Genomic DNA, 25612 nt, shown 5'->3' on the forward strand with positions numbered 1-25612 from the left:
TCCATCTAACATCCCACACATAAACTCTCACTCCAGGAATCTGCTAGTCTGCTTCTCTCCCTCCCTCTTCTTCCTAATTCTCCTCTTGGAATTAGCGATGACTCATTCTGACCAGATTAAATGACCGCCAAGGGAGAGAAACTCTTGTGTTGCTAAACAATTGAGAAACGAACTCCAAAGCAGATGATGCATTAAAAATAAAGAAGTAAAGGTCTGCATAGAGCCGACTATCAGCTCGTTGCTCAATCCTTACAAGAGGAATGGTCATAGCAGCTTCTCTAAAGTCATCGTGACCCGCTCTCAGTTCAGACTGTCTTAATTTCATATCTTAATTTGTGGAGATAAAAAAAGAAACTGCTACATACACAAAAAACATATGAACATCAACAAAGGCACCATTAACAGCAATTTCTGTAAATTTTAAAATGTTTTCTGACATATTTAAACCTTCCTATTGACTAGGGTCTGTGCAGATCGTATCTCACAGGGCGTTTTGTCTTCTTTAATTCCAATTTTTTATAACTTTATCCATCAGTTTGTTCCTAATGATGTCACACCATTTTATATTTCTGTCTTGATTAGGACTTTTTAAAAATGCAAATAGTTTGGAGTCCCAGGGGATCCCAGTTAAAAGTACCCAGTGCCACCGACTGATCACTATTGTCATGGGGAGGGGTACTCTGTCAGTCATTAAAAGAGCGAAGCCTCCATTGCTGTATTTGTCATCCAGATGGAGAACTTCCCAGACTGGAAGGTATTAGAAAGTCACTGGATCTACCTGAGACACCTGGGGTGCACTCTGGTCATGCCACATATGAAAAGGAGAGCTAATACTTCTACACTGCAAACCCTTGAATACCCTCCTGGGAGTGAGGAAAACTCCACCTGCTGATATGACTGTCCAATGCTCAGCTGGAAGATGTGCTTGTAAAAGTTGTTACCTTTGGTCCTGAAACACAGGGTAGCAACTGTTTGCTCCTCCTGTCACATGCCTGCATGCCCCAAGCATAGCATGTGGGAAACTGTCTGCTTTAACAGCTTGTGATGTGTTTTTAACTTTAGCTGTTTTTACTTGTTTCCTGTTTGTATACAGACTATTGTCCAAGATTCTTTAGGCACAGCCAAGTGGCACACGGTTTCCACTTTGGTGGCCTAAAGATTACATCTCTGCTCTTCACAGATGAATGTGAGGCCATGGTCTTCTACAGGAACAGGGTGGAGTGCTCACTCTGGGTCAGAGGCAAGTTGCTGTCCCAAGTGAAGGACTTTAAATATCTCAGGGTCTTGTTCACCAATGAAGAGAGGGGAGCCGGACATTGACAGACAGGTCAGTGCAGCAAGACTTGGGATGCTGTACTGCTGTGTTGTGATGAAGAAAAAGCTGGGCATGAGGGCGAAGCTGTCAATTTATGGGTCAATCTACTTTCCTACCTTCACCTATGGCCACAACCTGTGGGTAGTGACTAAAAGAATAAGATTGCAATACAAGTGGAAAAATGAGTAATTTGAGGTCATCCTCAGAGATAGGGTGAGGAGCTCTGTCAATCAGGAGGGACTATGAACAGAGTCGGGCGGGATCCCGGGAGGATGCACCAGAGCAGATCGAAACACTGGAGCGCATGTTTTATCCACTGCTGGATTGTGACATGCTGGAAAGATTGTGTCTGTGGATTGGTTGGTTGTATTTTGAATTCAGTTATTTTATATTGGGGTCAGAGTGACCCTGATTGGTTTCACCATAGAAATACAACTGAAATGTTTACTTGAAACTATTAAAAATAAGTGATATTTGAATGAAAATATGGTAAATAATCCTTTAAGCAATAATGTGGATTGTACTTTGGATAAAAGCTGTAATTTTTTAAGACTTAAAGAAAAGTTTAAGCTTTCTGCTGTACAAAATATGAAAATGAATAACACTTTGAGAATTATTATTTTCCTATTATATTTGCCTCTTGCAGTAAACTATTCTTGGGGGATCTCGAGAGACCCCAGTCGGGAGTCCCTGTATGTTAAATATGTCGGTAGGATGCGGGTCAAGTCGGCATTGGCTTTATTGTTCTGGATAACAGATCAGGAAATCCTCTTCCTGTTCACTCTCCAGCTTTTGATGGATAAATGTCCTGAAATTATAACAAACTTCCTGTTGTCGACCTCTCATGGGCGATGGGAAAATATTCAAATGATTAAATCCACAGTGTCGACCTGCTTCGATTTCACTGATGTCATCTGATCATTGACAAGATGTTCAGCCAGATATCCACCTCCTCAGCCTCTGTCCAGATGTTCTGTGTCAGCCTGTGGTTCGTGCTTCCAAATCCAGGCTTGCAGTGGATAAAACATGCGCTCCGCTGTTTTGTTTAACTTGATATATTGGCTCGCAATGTAATACACTTTTATCCCACGTAGCTCCCTGAATCAAAGGTCACTCTGAGTGAAGGGCTGAAGATTAACGTGATTAATAAAGTGAATAATGATTGTTTTAGTGATAAAACATCTGGAGAAAGGAACATCAAAACCAAAGTGCTTTGTTTTTTTTTGTCAGAGCAACCCAGATAATGTGCAATATGAAACTCAGAGTAGGTGTTTCTGAACTGAAAAAGTACAGCTTGAAGACATCAAAGCAGATAACATCTTCACCATAATATCTGGAAGGTTTTATTAGCTGGCATTTGTAATTTGCAATATACTTAACTGTGTCTATGAGACATGATGATGGCTTACTGTTACAATCCATCACAACTAAAATTAGAGTCCGGCCAATTTATCAGTGGAGCGATTAGCTATTAGCTGATCTGTTATTACCGTCATTTATAACAGCAGATAAAAGTAAAGAAGAGATGGGAGAAGCACGCTTCAACCACACTCACGAGTACTGATGTTGTACAGTTTGTTCACCAGAGGGCACTCTGATAGACTGTTCACATGCGAGCAGAACTGGACAGTAAATAAATAACTAAACATAACAAACATAACTTTTGTCTGAAGTTAAAATAAATTATTATTCAATATATTGGAATATCAGATTTTTAAATCACCAAATACTGGAATGAGACTTAAAAATCCTATATCTGTCAGTTCTGACTAAAAGTTATGTGAATAATTTTATACATTGTTGCATTTGTACATAAATTGGCTTCCTTTGCACTTTTCACACTGTACTGCTTCTCATCTTGGCCAGGACATCCTTGTAAAAGAGATTTTTTAATAATAAAGATGAAAAAAAAAAAGTACCCCCAAGTTGACAAAATGATAAATTCAAGCTACTTGGCATGGTCCAGCTGATTAACAGCCTCTCCCTCCTCATCTTTAAACGTCTTTAAAAGTCCACCTTGTTTCCTCTCACTCGGCTGCAAGAGTAATCGATATTTCTACTGGAAACTCCAGCTGTGCTTAAAAATAAAGCCTCAAAAGAAGCCGAAAACTGTAGTAGTTCAACAAGATTACAACAATACCACAGCACACTTTAATATACAAAAAAGAAATTCTTAGAGGAGACTTATAGAGATGTACAGTGTTGTTATGGCCTGTTAAACTCACTAATTATCTACTTTGAACTGATATTTTTGAAAAAGTTGCTCATGTAAAGGTTCTTACTGATTTCTTGAGTCTGCCTTGTTTGGCCCGTTTGTAAAGCCCATACAAAAAAAGCTCAGCGTTCACCATTGTGAGGAAAACACCAACTGCAATGTGACAGATCATCATTGCTGCCAATTCACACTGTGCAGTGTTTTAATCAATGTAATTAAAAAATACAGTGTCCCATTAACATCCATGCACAAACCATGTAAACAATGTATAAATATATTTACTGTTAAAAAAAGATTCTACATAGAGCACAAAAACGACATCACCTGCATAAGATTTGGACTCAGTATCATTTTAAGTAAAGGAATCAGTTTTATGAGGCGCAAACTAACAAATCATTATCATAATAATAATAATATAATCATCATCATCATCATACCACAGTGGCCAATTTTCATTTTGATGTCAAATTTGAGTTTATATGACAGAATATCTGCTGTAGATTATACACATCAGAGGGATATGTATTGTCTTTAAAAGGTTGCACACTTTCATTCATGGAATCAGTCAGCTCTTATAGTCATTACTTGGATCCCAATATACATTCACTTTTAATGAGTGCCTCACTCAAAGGATAACAAGGAACCCGAACAATCTGATGCCTATGAAAAAACAGTTAGTCTCTGGTTGTTGGCTGTGACACTTCACCACATCGGACCACAAGACCATTACAATGTGTCTTAAATTGATTATGTAAAGTACCATAATCTTTTTGGAGTGCATACGCAACACACGCCCTGAGAGACAGTTTTCAACTCTTCAGCTGGAGTTGGCTCCACCCTTTCTCTCCTCCTCAGACATAGAGGATGTTGGAACTCCAAAATGTTCACAGCAGAGCGTGACGGAACTCTCCCGAAAAGTATATTTCTGAGTAAAAAAATCACCGCACACTTAAAACGTACAAATATCTGGCAGGAAAGAACGAAATAAATGTTTGTAACATGGATAAACAGAATAAATGGACTGTATTACAAATCAGTCCAGATTGGAGATATGACTGTGTTGGTCTCCGAAGACCGCAGGGACGCATGGTCTTTATGAATAAAGTCTGGTCTTTATCCTTAATCAGACAGAAACGATACAGAATCTGTGCGTTCACCAAAAATAATGTTGGAGACTTTCCCTCCACTCACCTCAGCTCCTGTCAGATCCACACTCAAGTAGAGAGCCGCCAGCATTAAGAGCGCGCCGGACCGTAACAGCATCGTGGCTGTGCGCCGTTCGAAGCTGTGCGCGCAAAAGTTGTGCAGAGTGCCCACAAAAACAGCCTTCTTCCTCCAGGTAATTCAAAGCTTATAGGCAGCACACGGACAGCACGTTTTGCTGCATCTTTGTCCGAGGCGTTGTGAGGATCTGATCAGTGTAACTTGGTCTTGTTTTTGATGCACCACACCCCCCACCCAAAACGACCACCCTCGCTCATGCAAAGGGTTTCCACCTTGCTTTTACAAACACTCCGACTCTTTTCGGTAAGCAGAGGGACTAGTCGGCACACATTTGGGCTTTTGCAAGAATATTTGAGGAGGTTTTCGTGCCACATAAAGCTGTTCTTAAACTTTTCAAACGGGGAACCTGGGCATCTCGTGATACCCAACTTTTTTCCTTCGTCTAACCATCGCGCAGAGACCGGAGTGACAGTAAGTGGTGCATTTTACTAAACTGGAACTGAGTGTGAAAAATGAATGAATGTTGCTACAGAAAGTCTCATATGTATGTACTCGTGATTAACCAGAGTTATTAACGTCGTGCGTCTCCGCTGTGCCTCAGGTCGGACAGTCATGCTGTAAAGTGTGCTCACGTGAAACTGTGTGGGACTTGAGTTTGCGGTCCGCGTGAGTGGGGACCATGCAAGAACAACACGGGAGAGGACAGAAAAACCTGATGTAAGCACAGCGTGAAGGCAGCACATGATTACCACATGATTCATTGATCAGGATTTTTACGCGTATTTTTATTTTTATTTTATTATTTTTGTGAACAGGCTGCTGCTTCTGTTCCTCGTCGTTGCCATCCTCCCCTCAGAAGTGCACGCAGTAAGTTTAAATTTCACGGGATCTTTTCATTTCTGATTATGAGAGTTCACTTGACTTGTGCAATCTGTCGAGAATTAAAGCATAAACGTCACGCTGATTGTGTCTCTGGACTTGGAAGTTGCTGTCTGAAGCAGCAGAAACGCGCAGACCTCGGTGTGTGAACAGTGGGCGTGTCAGCGCAGGAGGGTTCCTCCAGTAGGAGGGATCTTGGCAACCAGCATTTTCAGTGGGATGACTTGTGTTGCAATTTTAAAAGTTTAAATCGGGACAGCCACATTTTTGCTTTTGCAAAACAAATAAACAGGAATAGGATTAAAATATGGGCATATGTTATGCTTTTCTTGACCCCGGATTTAGAAGTGGAGCCATGAACTCTGCAAGCAGGATGATGCTGAGTATGAGCTTTATGGGTTTAAATGTGTCACTTTGTGTCCATTTCTTTTTAATTAATCAAGAATACACCATCACCACCACTGCAGCCCATGACAGATTCATTACTTAATTGATAAATGGTATACAGCACATTTTAATCATAGTGGATCTACATGTTATACATTAAAAGGCTTAAGGCTTAAACTATCTGATATCAAATGGAAAATGAAAAAGCCAGACTTTTTCACAAGGCTATTACTATTACTACTACTACTCCAAATGCCTGAATCTGCTATGGACCAATAAGATCATGCAATCATAAGAGGGGCTTTTGCTCAAACACCCAAACCTGCAGTCAGTGTACAGTCAGCTCTACTACCAGATTATTCCTCATGTAAATAGTGACTGTAAAGGGATCCCTTCCTAATGCTGCTCTGCTGTTACGAAATCTGGGTTAAAATCCACAAACCTCTGCTGTGAGTTTTCTAAAACTAACATAAAGTTTGATGAGCAACTTCCAACGAGCTGTCATGCCTATGAAACTCTGTGGTGCGGGATGCACTTTTTAAAATTATGCTTGTGGTTCTGTAGTAAAGTTTTAAACACTGCTTCATCATTTTTGTGTGTGTGAGGTCTTGAGGTTGGACATGACATGAATGTCAGCATCTGCCCATTTATTCTCTGGTCAGTGGGGCCCCATTCTGTGGATCCTCTGTGGACTTCCATGTGTAGTCCAGAATTAGAGATCGAAGAAAGGAACTATCATTCTTACTGTCCTACTCCTAAATGTAGACGTCCAAATCCAGTGATCTGCACCTGGCTGCTGACACGGGCAAGGAAGCATCTTCACACTTTAACATGCCTACGAGTGAACACCATCACCCAGAATTGACCGGAGCCAAAGTATAAAAAAATCATAGCAACAGTCGGATCAAGGAGCTTTATATTGTAAGGCAAAGACTCCAAATTAACATATTACTTTTCTTTCCCCAGACCTTGCACGGTCTGCTTTATTTTTTCTTTCATTGTTTAAAAACTCAAACTAAAATTTCATGGGTTTTTTTTATGCTTTTGAGTTTTGCGCATAGTGTTTGCACTGCATTGACCTGGAACTAGAGCTTCTGAGCTGGGAGCTGAGCCAAAGCGAATGTGTTTAGACGATAAAGGTGGTCATGAGTTCATTTTCACAGATCAGAGCGTGGGTTCAAATCCCAGTGAGAGCAAGCTGTCCCTGATTAGCTTCTGGAATAAGACGCAACGATTTAACGAATCACATTTTCTTAACTTAATCTTAAAGGTAACTGTTATAAATAGCACCGGATCATCTCTTTGCTGAGTAAATTTAAAAACCTTCATTGTTGGTTTCCCTTTTTAAAACTTTTTGGAACTTTCATTTTTTTTTTACCTTTGCGATGCTGAGTCCATGTGCACACTGTTTGTGTAAGCGTTCAGCACGCGTGTGTGTCTGTGTGTTTCTTTTGACTTCAGCTGGCGCATGATGTCAGATGTTTAGCGTCTCTCTGAGTTTTTTAATATCAAACTCAAGGCACTCAGATAAAAGGCTATTTTATCGAGTGATGAAAAGGTCCTGTTGTCTTTCGCTTTTATCAGATTTGGTCAGGGCTTGATTAGAAGCGTGTGACACAGCTCAGCTCCTCTGTGTATTGTCAGGCTTTTTCTCCGAGGCAGGGATGCTGGGCTACAGCCGTTTAATTTTAGTTTGGCGATATCCATGTGTTCTTTGCAGACGAGTAAACTGAATAAACAGTTTGCAATAAACATTTTTTGAGGCGAAATATTTCCATCTTCAAACATTACAGAAGTTGTTGAAAACCTAGTAAGGAGTCACTGTCAGTTGTTATAGCTTGTAGGTAATGAGGTGTTTGAAGATATTTCACATCTTTCCAGGTTTAGGGGAAACGGTTACCAACTACATGTCACTTTGATGTTTTCCATCTGACATAGAATTCCCCAAATCTCAGCTAGAGCTTGAAAAATATGTTTCTGTTTAATATTATATGAAAATCGCACCCTTGGGATTATTTCACTCCTTTAAACAAAATCATTGTACAACTGATTCCCACCATCTGTCTCCATGTTACTTTTGGAATTCCCCAGCCTGTTGAAACTGTAATTCTCAAGGTCTTTGGTACATGAGATTTTGTTTGCTATTCCCAGAGTTTTTGTGTTTTTCTGCTTGCAAATGAGCAGATTTCCTTAAGTTGTGGTGTGACTAAAGGCAAAGGTATGCTAAAAGGAGCAGCAAATGTTATACTCAGTGGTGCTGTGTTAGCTTCCTGATAGGGGAACGTGGGCGTGATCTAATTTGCCATGATGATAAAAGCATACATTCTGAAAGTGACTGCTGCAAATCATTCATACCTTTTCATGCAATTGAAGTGCATTATTTCACAATCTGTCTGTAATAGCTTCAACGTCAGAGCAGGCCCACTCTGTACAGTCTTTTCAGGGAACTGAATTAAGTATTTCTGTAACGAGAAACTGCAAGCTAGCAGCGAGCGAACAGTTCTTATTCATCAATATGAGGTTTAATCAAAAATTTTGGCACTTGAAAATCAAAATCCTTGCCTAATCTAAATTTGACCGCTTGTTCAAGATCACCTACTCATGCACCTCTGCACAATTTCCAGAACAGCTGCTATTTATAGATCACTCCACAGAAGTCCCGTTATTCTCCTGTGTACTTGTGACTCTGTAGTGCACGCTGTATCTCCTTCAGTGTGTCAAAACAATGATCATTTCACTCATTCACTTTCGAAATATACCAAGTCGCAGGGAGGAGAATCTTGAAAAGACTGACAGCAGACTGTTTCTGCTGAATGTTCTCCCCCAGATGCCTCAGGACATTACAGTGAATGTCAGGCAAAACAGCGAGCACATTTGATGACTGTAGTGAAAACACACAAAATGTAGGTCAAGTGGGAGTGATCTAAAAATAGGATCTGTGCTGGAGGCTGTCTGGACATGGATGATCTGATATCGTCGTGTTGGTGTTGTTCCCAGATCATCATGAAAATGTTGTTCCAGGTTCAACATTGCAAGTGACCAATCACATTGTTGTGACGTTATTCTTTTGCGCGCCAAGCCATTCGTGCATTTATGAAATTCCAATGTTGCAAGGACAATATCAGTTCTGCTTACCGTTTATTAAAGGGTTGGGGTTAGGATTAGGGTCAGGGTCCGTTGATCGGCGGACAGAGGCGGTTTCTCGCAGCTTAACTACATTTTTTTGTTTTACGGCGGTTTTTCCCGAAGTCGCAAAAGTATGATGTCACAACATTCTCATTGGTTACTTGCAATGTTGATCCTGGAACAACATTTAGTATTATGATCTGGGAACAACACCAACACGACGATATCAGATCGTGCGTCTGGACATACCTGAGAAGGAGATCGTGAAAGAGGGATCACCCAAATCAAGGTTTTTAAGTTTTATGGGCCACTGTCCAATTTTTTTAAAATCACATCTCATATTTTTTGTTGTTGTTTTTTTTATTACTCAGTAAGTGCTTCTTCAAGATCCACAGATTTAGGTTACCTAACATCGGTGTGTTAACACAAAGCCTAAAGACCCCTCCAAGGTAGTCTCCTTAAAACCACCCTGCTTTGCTTAAAGTACACCTTTTGCTTTTATATTTCTCCTTGGAAGTCCTGCATCTTCAGTGTCTTTAGACACAGATATTTCAAATTTCATTTCATTTTGTGGAAGAGAAAAAAGTTGCAGGGAGCCTAATCTGGCTTCTGGTGACCACAGTTCAAGATGTTCGAACATAACGTTGTCCCTCAGATGCCTCTAGAACAGTAGTGTCAAACATAAGGCCCAGAGGCCAGAACCAGTCTGGCAAAGACTCCAATTTGGTCCACATAATGATTTAGGAAAAATGTGAAGAATGTCATAAAGTTTGGACCTTTAAGTATATTTCAATAAGTTTTACAACCCAGCCATTCGTACAACACTGAAGGAATTAATTAAAAATATCTACTATTAAAAAAAATGTATTGTTTGTTTGTTTTAACTATGAGTCTGCAGAAAGTTTATTTCTTACAGTGTAGTCCCAAAGAGTCATCCTGACTGATTTCTTTTTTTACTGCAGCAGCATTTCGTCATCATACAGAAAAATTAAGATTTAATGTTGAAATTAAACCTTTTCTTGTTTTAGGATATCTCAAGGATTAAATGTGTAGTTAAACTTCTTTAGACTGACAGAAAGGGGAGTTTCACTGGTTCAGTCCACGTACAAAGTGAGCAGTATGTGAGCCATGATGTAAAATGAGTTTCCCTCCCTGCTCTAGAAGATGGGCCTAGCCACTGAATATCCACTTATTATCACTGTGATCCACAAAGAAATGATCAGTCACTTTGACACAAAAGTTCATATTACCTCCCTGCATTAGTTTGAGGTCTCAAGCAAGTGGACAAAAACAGGACTTCTGTGGAGTGATTTGGAAGTTGTCCAGAGCTGCACCTGGAGATGACCTTGAAGGGGAAACTTCGAATCACTGGCACAATAATTATCTAATTAGGAGAGACTGTTTCATGCCTGTGCTGTCATTTATTGCATTTTTATTGCATCTAATTTCATTTTAAATATCTTTGGACAACACATGTCCAAAGACAACACATGTCCTCTCACCTTGCACGGGGACAGCGTCTTTTTTCTTGCTCTGAATTGGACATGGAGGTCACATCCTTTGGTGGGAAAATTTAACTTCCAGATTCGCGAGTGCAAAACAAAGAATTACGCGGGCAGTAAATGCTACAGCCCCGGCTTTGTACATGCAGATAAATATTGCGCACAAATTTTTTTTATCCAGGTCTGCTGGTGGAGGAAGGAAGGCTCTTGAGAGAGTAATGTTAACAGGATGTTTCAAATACGTCCCTTTGAGAGGGTTTTATTCCAGGGTGTTTGAGTATATATTTCAACATGTGATGGAATTCGGGGGGCTGACGCTGGCAGAGGATGCGTGACCGTGTAGGAGACATCTTTGGCCCCACACTGCTGCGGTACCTGGAAGCCCAGCAGTACCGTCTGCTTTTCCAATTACCCCCTCTTTTTCACTTATACTTATACAGCCCTGACCGTCAAAGGAAGGTTTTAAGCTTGCTCTAAATGATTGCCATGTGACTGAAATGCGGACACGTGACTGACCTCTCAAATTGGATTGTTTCACGGGAGAGGAAGGTGGGTGTCCGGGCCAGGAGAAGATGTCTGCCTGTGATAAGGGTTTGAAAATATGGCTAACACATCCACTGCCAAAATAGCGGCTTTGACATAGAAAGTGCCCGGCTGTAACAATCGGGGGAAGAGCCCATTGTGCTGGAAGCAGGAAGCCACAGCCTCAGATGAGAAGTCCATGTGTGGGGCTTCCCTGTCACAGCTGTGTGTGTGTGTGTGTGTGTGTGTGTGTGTGTGTGTGTGTCTCATGTGCCAAGAAAGATTGAAGCAGAGGTGGCAAGCGGTTTCCACTGAGCTGCTGGCCTCGCCTCAGAGACACATCTCGTGACCTCCCTGCCTTTGTATGGTGATGGGTTCACGTTGATAGGCAGACATGTGCGTGTGTGCTCACATGTGAGTGGACGCAGAGTACGTGGGTCTTTTGTTTGCTTAAGTATTGTTTCCTCTGAAGTTGGCCTTACAAAAATGTGTCTTTATGTTGGTGATTGTTTTATTAGCCTTTGCAGTTGTGCATTGTAAGCATGAGGAAAGCTCTGGTGCGCTTGGCTGCTTGCACCACTGGTGTTCAGCTTTCCTTCTTAAATAGGAGAGCAGTGTGGTACACGATCACAAGGACAGTGAATAAGTATGAAGGAGATGCTTGTGGGGCGGTGGAACATGTCTTAAATTAGTCAGACAGTTTGCTATCTGTCGTTGGCAGGAGTGTGCATATCTGTGAGACTCATTTTTGTCTCACACGTGCACACAGTGCGGGCTTAGCGAAGTTCGATTTTATGGGAAACATCCTGAGTTCGGAATTGAGCGAAGAGAAAATAGATTATCCAGAGAAGCTCTAAACAGGAAAAGGAAGCCGGGTGGAGCTGAATATGTCAGAGTTTCTTTACAGCCCTGCTGGACCCCACATAGTTTCGGGACTCCAGAGTTTACTAAAACATATTCGCAGCATAAACTCTGTCCTGTTCTTTCTTTACATTACGCATCAGGCGAAAGAGAAGGGGAGTCTGAGTTAGTAGTGTGAAGGTTACTTTATGGTTAATAAACTGCTGTGAGAGTTTTGAAACAAATTCCCGATCCAAGGAATTCTCTCACTCTTTAAACACACTTTAATCACAGTTTGTTTGTAAAGTAGGCCGAGAAAAAAAATGATATTTTATTTCTGAAATATTCATGTGGTGATTTCAGTTTTGAACACCGATCCCTGCTGCTTCACTGACTTTCCAGACCTCTCATGAAACCTAAGGGCACTAAACTGTGGGAAAATGTGAAATGACTTAAAGTACTTGCTTACTAAGTATACATATGCATATAAAGGTTGTCTTATATCGACCTTCGATGCTTTTGTTGGCACAACAACTTTTTAATTATGTTTTTGTTTGATTATTTAGACGTTTAAATGACAAAGAAGTTCAATATACAAGCCACGCTACATGTAGGGATACCAATGGTTTGATTACATGGATAATCACCAGTCATGCTTCATTTTCATCCCAGTCATGCGTGACAGCGTGCAGACAGACCCTACCCGTGTACACCACAGTGCAGACTCGAACACAAACTCGCTGTCGCTCTGTATTCGTCAGATTTTCTCACAGATCTACAGTAGCATTCACAAATGATTTATTCTGTCTCTTTATTCTGTATCTCCAGATGCCTCCAATATATTTACTGTGGAAGTATATTCTCAGATTTGGCACAATAATAATACTGTCTGTATAAGATTATCGCCACAGAGGAAGCGGTACCATAAGAAGATTGGAAAAATGTTTGGATATAAATTCAGTTTGGATGTGGTCTCTGAAAGTCCCTATACACTGTGTATATATCTTCCCTGTCCTTTGCCCCTTACTCCATCTCGCAGTGATTAATTGAGGGGCACAGGGGTCCCATCAGGCTGTGCTGAAGGAATTCTAAAGCCTTCGTCCTCCCAGAATTCATCCTCTCAGTAAAACTCTGTCCCTAACTTCCTTTTATAGCCTCATCCAGCTCCTGGTTTTCATCTCCCTTGTCTTCTGTCTCCTCTCTTCGTCCATCCCTGAAAGGGACCTCTGCCAGGCAGTGTGTCCTCACTCTTCCTCTCCGAGCTTGTCTTCTTCACATTTCATCTCCCACCCCCTCGTGTCCTCCTCTACACTTGTCGTCTGTTTCCTCTTTGTAGAAGTAGTGCTACTCAATGAGCTGACAATGAGCTGTACTGTTAGATTTGATATATGGGTTTTTTTGGAGGGGGGGTAAAGCACTGAAGTGTAGGCTTGATTGTATCTTGCAGGTGGTATGAGGCCATCCATATTATCGTAACTATGATCTCAGGCATCTCCAGTCTCTGATCTCACTGTTGTGCTTTGCACATTTTTGTCTTCTGGAAAGAAGTCATAGACCATTAATTTCCATCCCAGCTGTGCAGTAATTGATTAGACTTCATTATTTCATGTCATGGGAAGAATGTTAACAAAGTTAATGCGCTTTGTGATAACATGACCATGTCCAATTTTGTCTGTCTCTCTAATGCCCTGTCTGTGTTTTTTTTCCTTCTTCTTTTTTTTGTTGCCATGTAATTTGGCTCAGATAGCCATAATTCCCAGAGAATGAACCTTGATCATTTTGGTGATCATCTGACTTTTCTCTTAGTGAAACCATGAGGTCGGAGGTTGTACCAGTGCATGACATGTCTCATAAACGTATGAATATACTGTATTGCAATGCAGTTTGATACTTGCATTCATGTTCCCTTTAAAATTCTAATAATTTCTTACCCTTTTACTTATTAACAAAGATTCTTATCTGCTTAAATGTTGTACATGTAACCTGTTAAATATACAGTTATCATTTTATTCAGCACAACTACACTCTGTCGTTTTTATTCCTCACTTTACCTCCACTGTCCTTCTTCCTAACACTAAGTCTGGTTCTTGTCTGCTCATAAAAAGAACTAGAACAAACCCTGCTGTTCTCAGTCCTCTCGAGCGATGACGCTGCTGCATGGATCTCCCCATCTGGATGTCATTGATGTCATTTGATGAGCAGCACAAGTATCAAACACAACAAAGTCTGAAAGGCTGACCTGTAAGCCCTGAGGTCCAGAACAGAAACTGGAATAATCCCAGGTTGATTTAGCTCAGTATGTAGCAGGAAGCTCTGATTAGGAGAGTGGCCCACTGGGAAATGGAGTTAAGCCTGCATTTGACCCAAGGCCAGTAAAGGAGAGGGAAGGTCCCACTTTGTCAGGCATGGAGCAGAAACCAGAGCTGTGTTTACACTGGATCCCAGCCACATAGTGGGAGTTTGTCCTGCTGCTTTCAGGTCCCCCTGCTTCAGTTCATGTTCTCCTTCACATCCTGCTTTCTGCTGAGTGATCTGTCCCTCTGCCCCTGCATGTCCTTTTCACTGTTGCACTACTTGAATTTCCATTCATGTAGCATGCTTCTAAAATCAATCAGTCACACATTTATTAGTTATATACTGATTCCATCTAGTGCATTTATTCTTTTTTCCCTTTTTTAAAACCTTTTTTCATTTTCACGCCCCCTGATCCGATGTTGGTGCTTCTTCTCTTGTGTAACTGACATTCCAGTGATTGGTGAAATCAGGTAAAGCAGTTGCTGTTTTAGGTTCCAGATGTGGCTCGCATGAGGAGCTGATGATGGCAGATTCTGATTCTGGAATAGGATCTGGTTTTTCTGTAGCCAGATGAACTTGCTGACTTGCCCTTCCTTTGATTATGTTGACTCTGTCTTTTAGTTGGTGCCATTTGAGGCCTTCTATCAAAATACCTCCTCAGTTTTAACAAGTTTTTGACAAAGACGCTATTCAGTTTTAAATGTATTGTTGTGCTATACCTGTTGCACTAGACTACTACTGCTTGTCTCTTTTATTTCTTCTCAGTGTGTGTCCTATCTTTCGTTTTGCTCATTGTTCTCACAGATCTATGGTGTTAAAATGTTCTTTTAATTTTTCCTGTTCTGTAGATGCACATGTGCTCTGGGGGTTTGTGAGTGCACACAGGGGACCTTAGCTCTACAGCAGGAAGTTGGCGACAGAACAGGAAGCACAGTTAGTTATAGAGATGCGATAATGCAGACAAGTTGTAGTGTTTATCGAAGAGAAAAAACAGTGACTGGGACATAATTGTTCTTTTGGGACATTTAGTGTTATATCAAGACATGCCTGTGTTATCACAGTGCCAAAAAAAACATGGTAATGTTTGATGTTTTGATTTTCCTGTTTCTGGATGTGATGTATGTATATGTGTTTGTGTTACAGTTCAAATCTGATTATTTGATTTTGTTCAGTGTTGGACTATTGCCGGAAGACAAAGCTGCACTGGCTGTATAAACTCACCCTGTTGACATGTTGCCTTACTTTTTAAGCCATCAGATCCTTTGTTAAAACTGTACTGTGGTAAAATAGAACAGCCTGACTGAAGAAAAATGAGAGAAGAAAGTTTCTGTATTATACATTTAAATAGAGATTAAGCTGATTTAATATTTCACAGACTCATGAAAAGTACAGCACATAGGAGTCACACAGCCAGACAGCAACAACAGCCAGCATTTTTGGTCTCTGACTCTGTTTTCATTTTTATGTTTAAGCCCACTTCAATTTTTTTATATTTAAACCTTCCCATTCACAGCCACAGGGGTTATTTTGGAGATGTGTCTTTTCTCTTTTTATCCAGTGAATCACAAATGTCTTCACCCAAATTCTTTCTTTTGTTGTCCTGGATTCACTGACACTACAGGGAGGCTTCAAACAGCGTGGCAGTGAATCAAGATATTGTTCAGCTTCTCTCGACAGGCCGTAGCATTAGCCAGATGGAATCGGCTCACACTGATGGTGTTTTAAGCACTTCTGGAGGTTTAAACTCCACAGAAGAATCCACATGTGAAATCTTTAAGAGACTGAGCACTAACAGAAGTAATTTGATTTTAAATAGTTTCACAGTGTTTGGATTGGTGTGCTGATGACTAACAAGAAAAGGCTGAATATAAACAAATGCTGTGCTACTGCACTCTTCATCTAAATTACTTTTAACATGACTTAAAGTCTACAGCCAGCCTCGTGGTTCAGTAAGGTTGGAACTTTGCCTGATAACTAATATTAGCATGCTAATATAATCCTTATGACAATGCTAGCGTGCTGTTGTTTAATGCTACCCTTTACACTTTGACCGTTTAATGTGGTAGACTGCTAAAATTGGATCATTAGTTTTGACCTTGACATCAAAAGTTAAGTTATAACTAAGGTCTTTGGAAATAACAGCTGAGGATATCCAGATAGCGGATATCTGGTGAAAACTTTCCTGTTTTGTGTGCCATGCTTTGTTTATAAAAGCACATTAATTTAAAACACAAATAAAAGCTTAAATTGTCACCAGATGATAGACAGTGTTCTTTTACTATCTCTCCACCATATCCTCCTTTCAGTCTCCACACGTTTACCCACATGTAACCAAAGTCTGCTCACACATGACTGCTCAGTGGATATCTGACAGATATACAAACAGAAGGCAAAAATCCTGATCTTTGCTAAACTTTGCATATTCCTACACAGATATCTGTCTACAGAGATTGTGAAATAACCAAAGAGACTGCAATTCAAGAATCCATGTTCAGGAATGAATGAACAAATTATTGTTTCATTTACTTCAGTGGTTAGCAAAACATTTCACAACAAAGCCAGGTCTACTGTATGTATCAGCAATCTATGTTACAACCATTAATAATGCAAGTATTTACCAAAACTCTGGGCACAAGGAGATGACTACAAAATTCAAATTTACTTGAAGAAAAAAATGTTTTTTGCTAGTCATAAGCAAAAAATTTGGCTTGAAATAGATACAAATTTTAAGTTGCAATTTTGAAATAAAACCTAAAATGTTGTAAACAAGATTCCTACGGAAGAGGATTAGGGCCACTGGGGGAAAAAAAAGTGGCCACGTCTTTTTTTTTTTTTCTGACTGAGAAAAAAGTCAGAATTCTAAGATTAAAGTCAGAATTCTAGGAAAAAAGTCAGAATTCTGAGTTTTTCATCAGAATTATTTTTTCTCAGAATTCTGAGTTTTTCATCAGAATTATTTTTTCTCAGAATTCTGAGTTTAATCTCAGAATTCTAAGAAAAAAGTCAGAATTCTGAGATTAAACTCAGAATTCTAGGAAAAAAGTCAGAATTCTAAGATTAAAGTCAGAATTCTAAGATTAAAGTCAGAATTCTAGGAAAAAAGTCAGAATTCTAAGATTAAAGTCAGAATTCTAAGATTAAAGTCAGAATTCTACGAAAAAAGTCAGAATTCTAAGATTAAAGTCAGAATTCTAAGATTAAAGTCAGAATTCTAAGAAAAAAGTAAGAATTCTGAGATTAAAGTCAGAATTCTAGGAAAAAAGTCAGAATTCTAAGATTAAAGTCAGAATTCTAGGATTAAAGTCAGACAGAGTTTTTCATCAGAATTATTTTTTCTCAGAATTCTGAGTTTAATCTCAGAATTCTGACTTTAATCTTAGAATTCTGGAAAAGAAGAAAAAAAAAGACGTGCCCACTTTTTTTTTTTTCCAGTGGCCCTAATCCTCTTCTGTAGGTATCGACATTTATAACAGCCGATAAACTAAATTAAAAAAGTTATCTTAGGAAGGAATCATGAATAACTACTCGTAACAAATGTTAGGAAAATCTGTTTATGTTTCATGTATCTCAAATTTTAAAAAAAAATTCATCAGATGATATGTCGTATTATATGTATATCAGTCGGGCTCTGTTCTTCATTTAAAGGTCAACTCCAGTTTGTGTGCTTCCAGAGAATCCATCACTGAGATGGTTCTCAGCTGGCAAAGGGAGTATCACAGCAAGCACCGATATAGTACAAATATGCATCAAGGCATTTCGCGCAGCATCTTTCCATCACAGATTCATGTGAACTTATGACCAGGTGTTTCAAGTTCACGGGTTTGCGCTTTCTCTTTAGCGTCACCATCATTAGTGTGATGCATGGCAGCTGCAACCTTGAGAAATCATAACAGTGAGCGATTAGACACCGTACAAATGTATACACACAGACACGCAGGAGGGAGCACAGAAGCGTGAAAGCAGTGAAAACAGATGCATTTCTATAGATGTGCTCTTTCCTAGGTCACGTATATTATATCTAATCTCTACTTGTAATAATAATATTACAGCATTCCTATAGCCACGCACTTTATTAGAATTCAAATATATACATATACATGTTTGTAATATGCCATGAAGGCACTGGTCAGTGATGCCTGGCTATTAGGCTAGCTGTTGTTTAATGTTTAGGATGGTCTGAACCTGTCTACACCAACGTCAAACACTAGATTACAAAATATACTATATTTTATTAATTCTTTTTTTTTTATCTTAACAGTGAACAATTATTCTGAATTACTTGTTTGGGATGGTACCTTAATAAAAAGCCAGACCTTTGAATGTGTTTAAAGCACTCAAAGTAGAGACTGAACTAGTTTTTTTGTGAAATAGCCAAGTACTTGTAACTAATAAATAAAAGAATAAGCCACCAGTTAACTGCTCATCTTGCAGATTGACTCCATCTTCCCCACTTTGCACTGTTGCTGGTGATGATAGTCCTCTTTATTCTCATGTCCACTAGTAGAAGTGAATTCTGTAAATTTAGGTGCATGAAGGAAGATAAGCACTTAAAATAAGCACTTAGCACTATGATGCACTGCTTATTTTGAGCAAACTGAAAGATCTGCATACAAACTCTTAAAGAACGAACATAAGCAGCTGGAACATGCTTTAATGTGTGATCTTCATCTTACCTGCTAAGGAAATTTCACAATGCTCGGGATGTTATTTGACCTGTTTTTCTTTTTCTTTACATATTCAAAAAATATCATGAGCATCAGTGTATTTTCCCAGAAGCTGAGATATCAGTCATATCTGTGGCAGTTAAGGCATCTGTTTGAATATCTGACAAAGCAGACAAGTAATTACAGGAGTGTAGCATCTACAAAGTTCAGCAGTGGGATTGGGCATTTGGCTCCTTGGCTAAGGTCAAAGTGGAAAGGTCAAATCCTTAATATTAAGAATAAGCAAAAGCCTGCGTTAAACATCCCACAACTAAACCACTTATGGCCCTTGTGGGAGGATTTAGTTTCTGTTGACTCTTCGTTATTGTGATCACAGCAGCCATATTTTACACCTCTCTCCTCAGTTTTCCTCGTAGTGTGTTAACACCAGCCCAAGATCAAAGGCTCATCCTGCAGCAGGCTGTGACCTCTGATCATCGGATACCTCTGTACAGAGAAACCAGCTCAAAGAGAGTTTATTACCCAAATTCTTCCCGCGCCATCAGTGTTGATTGGTTGATGTTTAGATATTTTAATGAAATAGTTTCGATCTAACAAGCAATGGAAAAGTGTGTTTTAGAGGAATTTCTGCTTTATCACTTTTGCTCTAGGCAACATCTCTTACCGTATTTTTATTCATGTTTTTTCCTATTAATACTCTGTTTGCATGTTTCACTGGAAAATATGCCAAGGGAGAAGTGGAATGTCCAGCTGTGCACACTCACGTCTGCCTTCATGCTGCATTTCTTGGAACCCACTGATGTTTGCCTTATCTACTTATCTGCACTAACTTATGTTTAAAAGATTATCTCGACTTGAATTTCTCTGTTTCCTTCTGCTTTGGTGGCACATTAAATTGTTTCAACCTTATAGAGTTTAGTAGTCCATTGCATTTCATTGCATCTGTCACGTGGACTGCTGATTGCTTTAACATACCACAAATCAACCCCTGATCTTTGTGGTTTCTTTAGTGCTGCAGACTGGAGGCCAAAATGATAAGAATGCGTCTCTAATTTCAGCCTAACATTATTTCTCTGCATATTTATTTTTAGTTCGCCTTCAGTTTGTTTTGTCTGTTTTTTCCTTCATCTTTTGTCTTGTCATCATCCTGTCCTCCCGCCTGAGTTTCTTTGTTGATTTTGGCTGCGTTTGACGTTCACAGGAAGTGCTAAGAAGCGGTTTTGTCTGTGGTAAAAGTAACGTATACGGAACAGGGGAAAAAAACGAGACTGTGGTGAGTCAAGTTGTCCACAAACCAACCAACAACATATCACCATTTAATCAGCGACGTTTTCGATAACTGATTTTATTATTTACTGTCACAGTTCATTGAATTACAAGATTTGGACAGATGGTTTTCAGGAAAGCATGACTTTTAAAGCATCTCTTTTTTTCTTGGGAATTTGTGATGACTTTTGATTGCTTTCTTTATAAAGTACAGGATGATAAGTGGTTAAGAAAAAAGTGTATTGACTGGCTACAGAAGATTTGATTCTTTTGTAGTCGACACAAGCGAACAAGATAAGAGGAAATGCTCACAAATACCTCAGAAATCTGTTAGATTCAGTTAATGCAATTAATTGCAGTTATTAAAAGTTGTCTAACTAAATGATGCAATTTGACTTTTTGACCATAGCAATTTTTAAGTGTGGCTAGAGGGTCGGCACATTCTCTGTACTACAGTTCAATATTAATTAAACAACTAAACTCACAGGGGGGAATTAGACGTACTGGTAATCAGAGTCAGTGATGATTTGACAGAGTACCTGTTTGCTCTTAAGCCCAGTCTTTATCCTGAACCAAACTAACCATTTGTTTATTGTACATTCATAATTATAAGGCAGTTGTGAGAGTCTTCTTAATACCTCTGACTCATAAAGCAGTTGAGTTAATTTCTTTAAGAGCAGCTAAACTGGACTTAATTGTATTCATAATGATTTAGATTCTAGCTAACAATATATCTCCATCATCTTTTATTATTATTTATTATTACTACCAGTTATCAGAAATCTTGTTGTCTACTTCAGAATGGCATCAACATCAAATCTTATAAGGACCTAGAAAAGATTTCATCAGTTTTTTCCTAATCTTGTGCTCAACCCAAGAATTCTTATCCTAATCATATCCAGCTTTCACAGTGAGTGTGGGATAAAATGAAGTGAACTTTTCTACAAAGATCAAGTTTGTTGTAGTAATGTTCTCCAAAAACCACTCATGGTAATTATTCAACACTAGTGGGATACTGAATGGATGACACTAATCTTCGGTCTTCAGAGTTTTTACTAAACAGAGTACTTTGTATTTTTCAGGACATGCATATAAACGACATTTGAATTGCTGGCGGACCACAGTGTGGTGCTGTAGAAATGCAACAACATATTAAGTGCAGTGACTATGTATAAGAGCCACATAGACACCACCTACAGTTTAGGTTCATGAGGTTTGGAGAATGATTTATTTTTTAAACCTCTACACACCACAACAGTGGATTTTAAATCACTCAAAATGTGACCCAAGTGCAAACGTTCAGCTTTATTTCAAGATGTTTGACAAAAGTATTGCATTGGCTGTTTTTGGATCTTATATTTTTAGGACCTTTTCCCAATTCCAGTAAAAACCTAATATAATGAAAGTCCAGCTCTTGGAATCATCTCCACATCCTTTACCTGCTTCATTTGTTAAGAAATAATGAGGGAACAGGAAACAATCAGATTCAGCTCTTCACCTGGCCATGAAACTGCTCATCAGTCAACTATCCAGTTGATTTTGGGTTAGGGTTAGGGTAAAACACTGAAAATAGGCTAAAACACTGAAAATACCTTTGAAAATACTGTGTATGTATTAATCCAAGCCAAAGTATGAGAGAAAAACATGAGCATGATAGGATGATGTTGACCCAGCTGGTTCAATTTCACTAATTTCACATATTTTGAAGGAGTTGGTGCACAATTAGAGTGATGCAATACTGCAGTATCCATAAAGAGGGAGGCAACAAAAACTACAAATTTCGTCAGAGAAAAAAATATTTTTATAAACACAGCAGCTTTGCACGTTCTCCCCTAAAGCTCTGTTCACTGAAACTTGATCTACACATGAAAATATGGCATCAGTGGCTCTATATTTCCAGACTGATCCAAGTTATATGGATTTATTTATTCTTATAAATTTGGTTTAAGGTACTGCGTCATGGTAATTCAGGACAGCAGGCAATTAGCTTTTACTAAATGTGTTTCTTTAAGCAGAAATGGATAATTTCCTCCTGATGAAACATCTCTTAATTGTATGTCACGTTAACGTGTCGGGCTCTGGTGGCAGCACTAAATCAATTAGTTGGCACATAGAGACAGAGGACCAGAAGTGGAAAACTGTCTGTTACTACTCGGTCAGACAGAACCTTTTGTTTTTTCATACGTGTGTGGTCTAAGTGTTATAAACAAATGCAGAACTTCATTTATATCTTAAGAGGGCGTCCTTTTTTGTGGAACCACTGTTTACATTTACACACGTGATTGTAATTGTGAAGCTGAGCAGACCACTGGAGGCAGTTCACAGAACATAAAAGATGATCATGGCTGCAGTCATACTGTAAACGAGAAGCCGCAGATCACCAATCAAAGCAAACCGGGTCTCGAGGAACAGCTGTGGCTCATGGGAATTGTTTCATGTAATATGCGCTGTTGTGTGACAGCACTCATAACAAAGGCATGGGAAGAGGTTTTTATCTGTACTCTGAAAGCATTTTGTGAATTGAAAAAAGGAATAAAAATTGATGTGTTCTTTAATGAGAGACATTTGCTCTTTGAATGTGCAAGACTGTTTCTGTTTCATTCTAACTTATCATGCCTGGGGGTGAGACTTATGATTACAGTAAAGGAGTTACTTATAACAAAAACCAGTCAGTTTTTCTTTGTGTGCAGACTCTGATCAGCTGATCTGCGCTCTGATACACACAAAAATTTTCACAACAAACCCTAGGCACAACAAAGCAATTATAAAAGATAGACACACAAAGATAGACAAGAAAGTTAGTGAATCTAACCAACATCATCATCTTAAATTTACATCGAGGTCTGCTACCCTTGATGCCACCTAAAATGGCCATGAACACCACCAGCTGCTCTGCACCAGTCCAACATAGTTCATTACTGTAACTCAACCACAATAGTGAAAACTAACCATTTTAGCCTGCACTGAACTGCACCAGACTGCTGGTGTTTTCATGCAACCTTCACTTAAATCTAAATTTGTTTTGCAAAACACAATTCAGCAACATATTATGTGTAGATCCAATATCTGATATCTGATTTGCTTTGAACAATCCTTACCTTTCCTCGCTTCTTCCTCACCTCACCCCCAACCAGTCACAGTGGATGGCTGCTGCTCCCTGAGCCTGGTTCTCCCAAAGGTTTATTCCTGTTAAAAGGGAGTTTTTCCTTCCCACTGTCACCAATTGCTTGATCATAAGGGGTCGTGTAATTTTGGGGGTTTCTTTCTAATACCGTTGGGTCTATGCCGAACAACATAAACCGCCTTGACGTGACTGTTGCTTGAGCTGAATTGTTTCTATATAGATATAACGGAATTGAATTTGTCTTTCTTACGTCTTTTGCCATCTGTTACTGTCAAATTAACTCTTTTTCCCTGGGAAACACAGAAACATTAGCTCACAGACACATTCAATGACACACTGCACATAGTGGTTTGTATGTTTGGGGATATTCATGTCATTTGCTGAAGTAGCTTACCACACAAACACAAATGTATTTACATCTGCACCTTTAACACAGCACAAGAATTAACAGAAAATAGGATTTATTTAGGGTCTAAGCAGACAGTGGGATGACATTATTTGGTAACATCAAAGAACTCATTCGACACTAATATGTATTAATGTGCCTATCAGATTTAATTGCTCATTAATTCAAGGTGATGGAACGGCATTCAGATCATTTCTCTCCATGCTTACACCGTGCTGCATGGTGGTCTGGATTTATCAGTTACTTTTCTGGTATGGTGTGATCTAGTGCAACATTTCATATGGTAAATAGTGAATTGTTGGTTTTTGTCTTCATATGTTACTATTTGTGCTACTATATACTGTCAATTGTTTCTTAAAAAACATCCCATGTCCATCAGCAGTAGTAGTAGTAGATTTTAAATATTACTAAAATCTGCAGCAAATTCATGCTTTGCATTTCTTGTTTTATGCTTTTTGAACCACAAATGAACTACACCAGTTATTTTGGAAGCACATGACTTTTAAAGGCAAGTCTAGAGCCAGCTTGGCTGTGTGAGCCCAAACACACTTTGGGATAGTGTTGCTATCAACTTACTGGTTTAGTGAAAGTCTGTTGCATTTGGTTTTGTCTTAATATAATTTGAGACAAGTATCTCTAAGTTTTTTATGATATGATGACTTATTGTTCCACTATTTCGAGTGTGATTGAACGGATGCAAAGGCATGCACCTGCACATTATCATGAACTCAGTTTCCAAGGCATGCAAAAGCTATGGAAAAGGTGATTTGACAAACAGCGGGTTATTGTGACTATGGGTGGAGAAAACAGGATACTGTAGCACAATCCTATTGTCCTCTGCTGAAACGGCCATCAGCTATTTTGAGCCTGTAAACTAAGGTTGAATTGATAGTGCATTGCTCCACAATGTGTAATTGCCTATATGGGACCCATTCCTTTGTGAGTCTATCTGGAGATGACGCAGTCTATTGTCTGTGCTTTTGGACTTCCACCCTGGAGAAAGGTCATTCCGTGACTCTGTTACATCCTTATTCTGATTTAAATCCTTTTTCGTGTCCCTTTTCCTAAAGCTAAAAAAAATACTGTGGTACAGGTAATCCATGATTGATGTGGATATACTGCGTTTCACATAATCAGACGAAATGTGGGGTATAATGAAAGCATGCTGTTTGCTGGAGTCTGACACCACATGCAGGCTAAATTAAATCCATTGAGGCATCAAACAGTGGTTTGAAAGGAACTCCTCAGATCCACTGATTGTTAACAAAGAAATGCAGCCTTGTGCATTCCATAAGGGAGAGGAAGAGGGTCTTTTTGTTGGAGATAGGGGACCAATAAAGGACGATGCCTCTATGGTAAAAGAAGGTCTTTGTGCATGAACAAGGTCTCAATGTGGCCTTTGTAAATAGGGCTGCTGGGATCGGCTGTCAAACTGAGGACGGAGAATCATTCTGATTCTTTATCTGCCACTTTGTTGCCATTGTGGGCATAAAGTGCTCATTTAGATTTTTTTCTTTTTTACAACAGAGAGGGGGGATATTGAGGCATTTGAGGCCTAAGCAGGCTATGGTATGGCTGTGTGGGTGGAGGACGTAGGTAGGCATATGAGTGTGAGACGTCATGAAATACTTCAGCTACATGGCAGTCTCTGTAACATCTGTATGTGCTACTAAAATGCAACTCAATGGCCATTTTACCCCAGCTCCCTAAACACTGCTACCTTGGAGTTAATAGAGCAACCCAGCCTTCTGCGTGTGTTTGAGTAGTTTTTATTCTAGGCCTTGCTGGGTAAAAGTTTAATGGAACATTTTAAACTACAGCTTCAGAGGCAATATGTGCTCGAATTA

The 25612-nt window shown here is 39.3% G+C and overlaps 2 protein-coding genes across 2 annotated transcripts in view; one reads left to right on the forward strand and one right to left on the reverse strand.

Annotated features, from left to right (window-relative positions):
- Window positions 1-4939, reverse strand: part of col4a1 (collagen, type IV, alpha 1) — a 48726-nt gene extending 43787 nt beyond the window's left edge. The window contains exon 1 of the mRNA XM_031734558.2: window positions 4722-4939. Within this exon, the coding sequence (XP_031590418.2) occupies window positions 4722-4793 (72 nt within the window). The 5' untranslated portion in view covers window positions 4794-4939. The remainder of the gene's footprint in view (window positions 1-4721) is intronic.
- Window positions 4940-5058: 119 nt separating this feature from the next.
- col4a2 (collagen, type IV, alpha 2) overlaps window positions 5059-25612 on the forward strand; it is a 65682-nt gene continuing 45128 nt past the window's right edge. The window contains exons 1-3 of the mRNA XM_031734556.2: window positions 5059-5225; window positions 5356-5471; window positions 5570-5621. Coding sequence (XP_031590416.2) covers window positions 5434-5471; window positions 5570-5621 — 90 coding nt within the window. The 5' untranslated portion in view covers window positions 5059-5225; window positions 5356-5433. The remainder of the gene's footprint in view (window positions 5226-5355; window positions 5472-5569; window positions 5622-25612) is intronic.

The sequence above is a fragment of the Oreochromis aureus genome, linkage group 16, assembly GCF_013358895.1.
Source record: "Oreochromis aureus strain Israel breed Guangdong linkage group 16, ZZ_aureus, whole genome shotgun sequence".
NCBI classification, from domain to species: Eukaryota; Metazoa; Chordata; class Actinopteri; order Cichliformes; family Cichlidae; genus Oreochromis; species Oreochromis aureus.